Genomic DNA, 9167 nt, shown 5'->3' with positions numbered 1-9167 from the left:
ATGTTGTTAATATCTATCTATCTATTGCCAGACGCCTCAGTCCCGTTTGGGGTGGCCACAAACAAATCGCCTCCAAGTCGCCCTGTCCCCCGCCATTTCACTCCCCTGCTCCCAACTCACACCCCCCTCTCTCATATACCTCTCCACCCCATCCCTCCATCTCATCCTCGGCCTCCCCCTCCCTCTTTCCCCCTCCACCTCACTCACATACACTCTCTTCGTCAGTTGTTAATATATATATATATATATATATATATATATATATATATATATATATATATATATATATATATATATATATATATATAGATAGATAGATAGATATAGATATAGAGTCCTAGTATCAAATCCACAAAACTAAGCTCCTTTGTCCCAGTCCAATGTGTTTCTTCATAATCGTTCCTCTGAGCACACAGTTCACTGGTCCAATCTTCTCATATGGTTGGTTGGTTTAGATTCGCCTCCTAAAAAGGGAGGACACTGGCAAAACAAAAGCCCGTCAGTGAAATTCTGTTAATAAAACAAGGATTATATACTAGCGTGGGGGTGGGTACATGGCCACAACCCCAAAAGAGCAGACGTGGGTGTCCTTGCAATAAGCTCTGCTGCCAGTTGAAAGTCGTCAGCCCCAACATGAAGCTGCGTCCCAATATTACACCGAAGTCGAGATGTTGCAGGACAGTCCAGAACATAATGGAGCAGGGGCTGCTCACTGACCTCAAAGCAGTGAGGGCATGGCTCTGGGTTGCTGTTAGTCACCTGGCTGTAGCACGGGAACCCCAGGCGTAAGCGGCGAAGTGGAACCAGTAGGTGGTTAGGTGTGCCATGGGGAACAGACACAGGTGAGTACTCTGTAGCTCTGGCATACCACGTAGCAGAACGGGAGCCCTCCCACACCTGAAACTGATGATCCTCCTGCGAAAGTCGGCAGACGGCATCAGCCACATGTCGCAAGAGAAGGGATAGACTAGGACGCAGCTGAAATGTGGTAACAGGTAACGTGCCAGCATGGCGAGCAGCAGCATCAGCACGCTCATTGCCTGCAATACCGACATGCCCAGGAAGCCAGTGAAGGTGAACCTCACCCCCCCGACCTGTGATGGAAGTTGCAACAGCTATGATGGACGTAAGGAGATATTTATTGTCAGAGTAGCAGTGCTTTTGGAGGCCACGTATAGAGGAAAGCGAGTCCGTATGGATAATAATACGCCGATGGAGGTGTTGATCAGCATGGCGAAGGGCGCAGAGAATGGCAACGAGCTCAGTCTGGTAGGCTGAAACACCGGAGGTGACACGCCAGGACTCAACCCCCTCATCACAAACAAAAGCAGCACCCGCAGACCCGTCATCACCAACAGACCCGTCAGTATAGTAGACTGCAGTATCTGGAGTGAAGAAAGCTGCCACACGACTGAGAGCATCCTGGCGAAGAACAGCAGGAAAAGAGGACCTGGGAACTGCTATATTAGGCTCGACATATTTGATCACAGGTGGGAGCCAAGGAGGAGCAGGGGCATATGCAGGATTGGGCAAGTCAGGACCACCACCAATGGCATCAGCGGCGTCAAGCTTGCGAACTATGTCCGCAGCAAGCAGAATCCAATCACGTCCAGGGTGCGGATTTGGGGGCCGAGAAAGGGTACGCTGGAGGAGTACAGACACCGGAAGGTGGGGCCGATGCCGACAGAGCTGAGCAACGACAGCTGTTGTTCGTGCCCAAATGCGGTGCTGCAGAGAGGGAAAACTGCTCTCAGCCCGAAGGTTGACCAAGCGTGTCCAAGGAGGTGCACCGAGCAATATACGCAGAGCAGTGTTCTGCAGGACTTCCAAAGAGACGGAGTGACTCAGACACTCCGATAAGACATAGAAGCCCCGTAATCCACAATGGAACGGATAGCTTGTGAATAAAAAGTCCGTCGGACGCTGTACGAGCACCCAGGTTGCGGTGAGAAAGGGCTTTTAGGGCAGTAATGCGGGTAGCTGCTCGCTCCCGTATATAGCGGATATGAGTGGCAAATGTCAGACGGCTGTCGAACCATACACCCAGGTACTGGTGACAGCGAACAACATCAAGGCTATTACCCCCAAGAAGAAGGGGACGGTCAGGGTGGCGGAGACCAAAAGGCAGACATTTAGTTTTTGGAAATTGATTTTAAGGCCAAGCTCACAGCATTTGGCATGTAGACGGGAAACGCAGTTGGTGCCTGAGTGTAGCAGTCCCGTCTAGAGAAAACCAGTGCCAAGTCATCTGCATAGCAGAACAGAGTAACCCCTTGGCCATAGTCGACTGTAAGCAGGTCCTCAACTAAGACATTAAATAAAAGAGGACTCAGCACACTGCCCTGAGGGTGTGCCATTGACATGCGAGTAGGAAGGGGATACTCTGCCCTGAAATCGAACACAAGCAGCACGGCCGTGGAAGAAGTCCCTCACCCAGGAGAGGAGGCGACCACCCAAGCCCTTCGCTGCGAGCGCCACAAGTACTGCGTCTGGGTTGGCAAGTTCAATGCCTTCTCAAGATCGAGGAAGACAGCCATGCCACGACCACTCCTCAGCTCACCAAGAAAGGAGGCTAGGCAATGTTGAGCGCTCCTGCCAGGGAGGTAAGCAAATAGCCGGGGATGGAGCGGCCCCAACCTCCAGACAAGTCGAGAGAGGACAAGCCTCTCAGCGGTCTTGGCAATGCAACTGAGGAGGAGATCGGCCTCATGGTAGTCGGGTCTCGTGGTTTGGGGATGGGGTGAATAATGGCTGTCTTCCACAATCCAGGAGACGCTTTTCAAGCCATGAGGCGATTGAACAGGTCCAGGACACGCGCCTTCCCTCCCTGGCTTGTGCGAGCCAGGAGGGAGTATACAAGGCCATCAGGGCCCGGAGCCGTATCCTTTCTGCTGCACAACACTCGCTCTAGCTCTTCCACAGTAAAGGGGTGGTCTGCAGCATCAGGACGAGAGCAAGCAGCATTAACAGCGTCCCTGCGGGGTCCTGCAAGGCAGGCTTGTAGGTCACTGACAGACTGTGGGAGGTTCGTTGTGGCAGTACGAGCAGCGAAATGGGCAGCAAGGCGATCTGCCTCACCTGCAGGGTCAGGATGTGATGGTGGCCTAGCTGGTCGGGGAGAAGAGACCGACTTGATTCTCGCCCACATCTCCCCAAGTGTGGAACGTGAATCAAGCGACCTACACCACCTCATCCAAGCCTCATCCCGGATGCGGCGCTTTTCCTGCGAAACATGTCGTACCACTGCAGCCAGATATCTCCTAGTTGGAGAGGAAGGTCGCCGACGGTAGGCCTTACGAGCGGAGTTTAGCCCGATGGTTCAGCTCCTGAACCCGCTCGTCATAAAACCAGTAGTCCTTAAGAAAGACCGTGGGGCGCTTGGTGAGGGGAATACAGGCAGCAGCAGCATGACGTAAGGCACGGGCAACCTGCTCCGCGTGGTCCTCTAGGGAATGCGGGGGAACAGCCTTGTCCAGCGATGTCAACTGTCTGTGCATACTCAGGCCAATGTGCACGTCGTAAGTCCCAGCGAGGCGGAGGTGGTGGTGGGGGTGGAAGAGGAGCCGCAGGCAATTCCATCACCACAGCGAAATGATCACTGGTGAGGATTGGGTGCAAGGACCACGTAGACACATCGGCAAGAGGTGCAGAGACTAGGGAGAGTTCAAGCCTCCCACCACGGACATGGGTAGACTTGGACAAGTCATTGAGTAAGGAGACCCCCGCAGTTTCCTCGAGGGCAATGGCAACATGTCGCCCAGCCTCATTCGCCGGGTGGGGTGAGTATAGGACAGGATGGTGGGCATTGAAGTCCCCCAATGAGGGTGGACTCAGCTGCAGCCTGATGGAGGAGCTCGCCAATGTCTAGAGTCCCAGCATGGCTCTTATAAATGTTATAGACGGTTAAGGAGGTCGTGGCGAGCTGCAAGATGACTCCTTGAACCTCAACACCCTCACCGCAGTGAATAGGAGGGCTACATTCTTTGCAAGGGATGTGATCCCGAACCAGGATGGCACACCCCTGCGCATTACCAGGGACCCTAGGGAGGAAGAAGCCATTGTATCCTCGGAGCCGAAAAGGGGAGCCGTGGGGTAGGAGTGTCTCTTGCAGAAGGAAGACATGAATATTTTCCCGGAAAGCCACCTCCTGGAGGTGAGGAGCTTACTCCAAGCTCCTATGCAGTTCCACTGCAGGACTCGGAGGCAATCAGCGTTGTCTGGGACCGTGGAGGGTAAGCAGTCTCTCGCAGAAGTCCGAGAGTTTCTCCCTCTGCCTCTACTGCTGCTGAGGCTGGAACAGGCCCTGATGGATTGATGGGCAGGTTGCCGGGCAGGTGATCTGCCTCTACCACTGCTGAGGCTGGAGTCGGTGCCAGAGAGTTGGAGGCTGGGCCGCGAGGTCGGCATTCTGCCCCTACCCTTGCTGAGGTTTGTGGTGGCCCTGGTGAGGTGGTAATTGGGCTGCGAGAGCGGCATCTGGCCTTGGGCACTGCTGAGGCTGCAGTTGGTCCTGGCGAGCGGGTGGATGGGCCGCGATGTCGACGACGGCGTGTAGGGACATGAGGTGGCTGGGGTGTTGCCGACAGGTCGGGAGACATCTGATGTGTAGGTGGAGAGGGACGAAGCTGTCGCTTTGCCTCCACCACATCCACAACGATTTTGTCGATAGTAGCCACGAGGGGAGCAGTATAGACTTTCTTGCCAAGCATCGATTCCAGTAACTGAGCAAAGCTTAGAGCAATCTCTTTCCCAATTAATTGCAGGTCCTGTATGGTGAAGAGAATCTGGGGAGAGCTCGGAGCATGAGGTGGTACGGGAGAGATGCATCGAACGGTGGTGGGAGTGTGGTAGGAGGTGGGTGGTGAACCTCCACTGCCACAGTCTGACGAGGGGGAGCAGACTGCAGAGGGGGGAAAGGTGCTGGCATCGAGAGGAGGAGGAGGAGGAGAAGGCACAGCTGTTATTTGACGCTGTTGGCCCCAGACAAAGGTCCCTGGAGGTGCAGGCATGGAGCTGGTGGCTTGCTGCTGCTGAACCCAGGCTACCTGGCGTTCCCAGCCCTGCAAGACATGTGCAGCTCTGATGGGGCAGTTGGGGTGCCACGCATGGTGTGGGCCAGAGCAGTTGGGGCAGCGGGAGGTGATTGCCTCCTTGGCCTTGAATCTTGCCAGGCAGCGCTCCGTATCGTGTGGGCCGCTGCAGATCCCGCAAACGACAGGCCTGTTGCATGTGGCTCTGTGGTGTCCATACCTCTGACACCGATAGCAACGGAGAGGCTCCGGGGTATATGGGCGCAGGTAGTAAGTCCCCCAGTTCCCAAGATCGAGAGAGGGTAGTAGAGGACCTCGTAAAGTGATGAGGACCTGGCGAGTCTCCTCCCTGGTACGCTGCCTCTGACAACGCGTGGCTTCTTCCACCTGTGGGTGACGCAAAAGGAGATCGACCGCCATTCTCATGGGATACCCCATGACAATAGCCTTGGTCGATCTCAGCCCTGGAGTGAGCTCCACGAGCTTGATGGGGTTGGCCACGTCCTGGGCTGCTGCCTTGAGAAGGTTGTAAGAGACCTCGTCTTTCGGGACTAGGACGGAGCTCCCGTCTTTGCCGATAATGTTGGTGGTCCTCAGTTCCGGCAGGCGGTGTTCCAAAGCTGCGATTGCATCGTAGCTTGTTTCGTGCCCGTCCTGGCGAGTAACACGAAAGGCCGGGAATGATGAGCGAGGTGGAGGGGGCACCGCCACCATTACTGAAGGTCGAGCGGTAAGAGGAGGCTTGCGAGGAGCCCCAGAGCGTGGTGCCGGAGTGGCGTAGTTTCCCTGCTCTCGCCGTCTAGATCTTTTACTACTGATCAGCGAGAAACCGTCGTCATCAGTACGGGCAGGATCAGCATCAGAAGAAGCAAATGAGGCAGCAGGAAGGGCAGCATCCACGGTCATCTGCTCATGGTGGCGAGCTGATTTAGCTGGTCGAGTTGTAGAAGGGGAAGCACAGGTGGCAGGACGAGGCAATGGGCCCGAGGCAGGAGCCAAGGCAGTAGCTAGGGAGGGACAGGGATCTATGGGAGCAGAGTACTGTGAGCTGGACGTGGAGGAGCGTCTCTCCCTCTTACTCCCCTTAGCACTGGAAGGCCTAGATAAACCTGAGCGCTGGGGCTGAGGTCGTGGGATGCGTGAGGGACCCGAAGATCGGGTACTAAGAGGTGCCTCCATAGCACTGAGGCAAGCAAACTCCCCAAGAAACAGACTACACACACACTAACACACACACACACACACACACACAATCACTTCCAAAAAAAAAAAAAAAAAAAAAAAAAACGGCCAAGTCCCTACAGTGACGGGCAAGCCTATGCTCCCCGCCCTCTAAAGGGCGACGTAGGAGGCCCCGCCACTGCCCCTTTCGGGTCTTCCCTATTCTATCAGAGCCGCTCTCTGCGCTTCCTATAACCAGCCCCTAATGGGCCCCCCTCATGGAAGTGCCCTAACGGCACCCCTTCAGGGTTCGGCTTCGTACCACGCAGAGAGACACTAACGGCGGCCGAAAAAAAAAAAAAAAAAAAAAAAAAAAAAAGCACAAACTCACACACACACACACACACACACACACACTCTCAGTCACACCCAGGCAATCTGAGACAGTCCCAGAAAAACCTGGAAAAACGTTCAAAAATCTTCCTCAGTACCAGAGACTAAGTCCCCAAACTGGCAAAAGTGAGTAAACTGGACGAAATTCTTCAAGAGCAAATCGAACAGAGTCGAAATCTCGAGACAGAACGGCCAGACCTCCACACCCGACAACGTCTGAGCTAGGAGATCTTCTCATATTCCCGACGTTGACTTCCACACTGGGACCTTGACTCACTCACTGGGACAGACCTCCACACGTCGACTTTGACTCACTCACTGGTACGTCGACCTCCACACTTGGACCTGTTCACTATTCAGCTCACACAATACCAGAGTGGTGAGCGGGAAACTCGGGACTCGCTCTTCCAGTGGCTAATGGTGTCACCTCGCGTGACCATTACACACTTCAGAATTCCTTGGGGGGGGGGGGAGGATGGCGACAGTACCAACCACCCGTCACATATCACAGCCGGTGAGCAAGTGAAACGCCAGTCTACTCGTGGTGGAAAGGGGGAGGGGGGGATGACGGCTTACGCAATTTAAAATTTTCATTATTATAGACTCGTGATAGACTCAGTGTGATGCCTTTCCCCTTACAATCGATTACCCGAAAAAATTACATTCTCTAGTTACAATAATTACTCACCAACACCTCTCTCATTATACCCTTACATCGAAAAAAAATAAAAATCATTGTGCTTCACACCACTTGGCGCATGCGTACACTATGCTGGATTACATGACCAAGGCACATATTCCCATCCACTCGAGATTTTATATTATAAAGAGACTTAGTACTATTAATTTATAGTAGAGAAAAAAAATAACTTAGCAACTAGGTAACTTAATCTATGTTCTGATCAAGTCCGCATGGTAACAACTATACCCTGGCAACACTCTCTCACTAAACCAAACTTTTGGTCGTAAAATAAACTAGATACAACTCATTATCACTTCCGAGGACTACAGCCGTAAGTACCTGGGTTCCTCAGAATAACCATCAGCTAGAATATTCATCTCAAGACTTCTTGTCGTAAGTGAATTGGTTATTAACATCACCCCAATACTTCTTTACCAATAATCCACATTAAAACAGTCAGGCGTGAGAGTTCTTCTTGTAGTCTTGCTATCACCAGTCTGATTTTTATGTATGGAAAACTGCTGTAGTTTGGAATTACTTGCAGTCTTATAAAGAAGCAGCACTCAGAGAATGCAACACACGCGCTTTCACATCTTCTAAGGTCGAACCTTTGACTCAGCCCATTATCATTAATTCTTGAATGATTGCTTACCTATTCGAATAACTTTATTCTAACGTTTGTTCGACATCGAATAAAAAGTTTTCAAATTGACTTTCTCTATAGTCTTGACCTTTGACGTATTTTCTTGAAAGTAAAGTCGTTTCATCCTTTACTAACCTCAGACCTTTACACCAAGTTTATTCTAGATCGAATAAAAACTGAATTAAAGGACCAAACTTTTGACCGTACCCTGTGACCTATACTTCTTTTTCCTCTGACTTGTTCTCAAAACTGAAGCGCTGCATCCTTTAATTTCCCAGACCCTTCCATAAAGCTGGGTCAAAATAGGGCCAAAACTAAGTTGATCTTGCCTTGGGCATATGGCCTACACTTTTATCGGCTAAAATCTAATCACCTATCGGTCATATGGTTCTCAGTCAGTATGCCAAGTTTGAAGCAGTTCCTTTCAATAATTTTTTTTCCATAATCTTCTTGGCAGACAGACTGACAAACAAATTAGATTAAACACATAACCTCCAAGTGTTTTAGCTTCTGGGTGTAATTAACGAACTTCAGAAACGCGGAATGTGTAATCGATTTTTGCAACCCCCCATTCTTTTTTTTTTTTTTTTTTTAGGTATGAGAGGTAGTAGATGTTGTAGCCCCAGGTTCATATAACTGTGAACGCAGTGGACTGCAGGCTGAAGTTGCCCTACCCCTGTAAGCTACCATACCCCCTACAGGATACAGAGGGAGCTGAGTAACTTTTGTTTGCTGGTCAGTGGAGTCATTTGGTTATCCCATTGCTACCACGTGAAGGCGCCTCTCTCCAGCACTCAGGTTAGGGAAGACCTCGGCAAGTGGTTTAATGGAAATGTTTCATACACACACCATACTGCATATTCACCTCAAGCCTCCCACCTCCAACTACCATTGATTTATTCACTACCATGCCATCATACCGCTAACCCACGCAGAATATAGTATACGAGGCCACAGAATTCTTACAATATTCTAAAAACTTCGGCTCATATATAGTGATTATGACAGGAGAGACTTTCCGAATACGAAAGTTAACGAGACCCTTCAGTCACTCCTTCACGAGGACCTCTCTAAGTGATTAATGGAAACTGTTTCAAATGGCCACCATCCTGCATACCCACTTCAAGCCTCATTCCTATTGCCATTGATTTATTCAGTCCAATACTGCCTTACTGCTAATTCACACAGAATACATCGGCCCCAGAACTTACGCTTTGTCCTACAAACCTCTAATGACTTTTTACGTTTTTTTTTTTTT

The 9167-nt window shown here is 51.2% G+C and overlaps 1 protein-coding gene across 1 annotated transcript; it reads right to left on the bottom strand.

Annotated features, from left to right (window-relative positions):
• Positions 1–528: 528 nt before the first annotated feature.
• Positions 529–2357, bottom strand: LOC145398397 (uncharacterized). Its single transcript, XM_080271274.1, has 2 exons — positions 2169–2357; positions 529–1923 (listed from the first exon to the last, which is right to left on the bottom strand). The coding sequence occupies exons 1-2, from the start codon at positions 2355–2357 to the stop codon at positions 529–531; spliced, it is 1584 nt and encodes a 527-aa protein (XP_080127400.1).
• Between the last annotated feature and the right edge of the window lie 6810 nt (positions 2358–9167).

The sequence above is a fragment of the Coenobita brevimanus genome, chromosome 5 (genome assembly GCF_032717465.1).
Source record: "Coenobita brevimanus isolate Jiangsu-jjx chromosome 5, ASM3271746v2, whole genome shotgun sequence".
Taxonomy (NCBI): Eukaryota; Metazoa; Arthropoda; class Malacostraca; order Decapoda; family Coenobitidae; genus Coenobita; species Coenobita brevimanus.
The sequence above is the reverse complement of the archived record's forward strand: the minus strand, read 5'-3'. Positions and strand labels throughout refer to the sequence as shown.

Bases quoted from the DNA above. Each gene is read 5' to 3' on its own strand.
- LOC145398397 (XM_080271274.1), bottom strand. From the start codon at position 2,357: ATGGCACACCCTCAGGGCAGTGTGCTGAGTCCTCTTTTATTTAATGTC. The intron at 1,924-2,168 runs GTGAGCTTGGCC...GTGCTCGTACAG, and splicing joins CCGTCTACATGCCAAATGCT to CGTCCGACGGACTTTTTATT.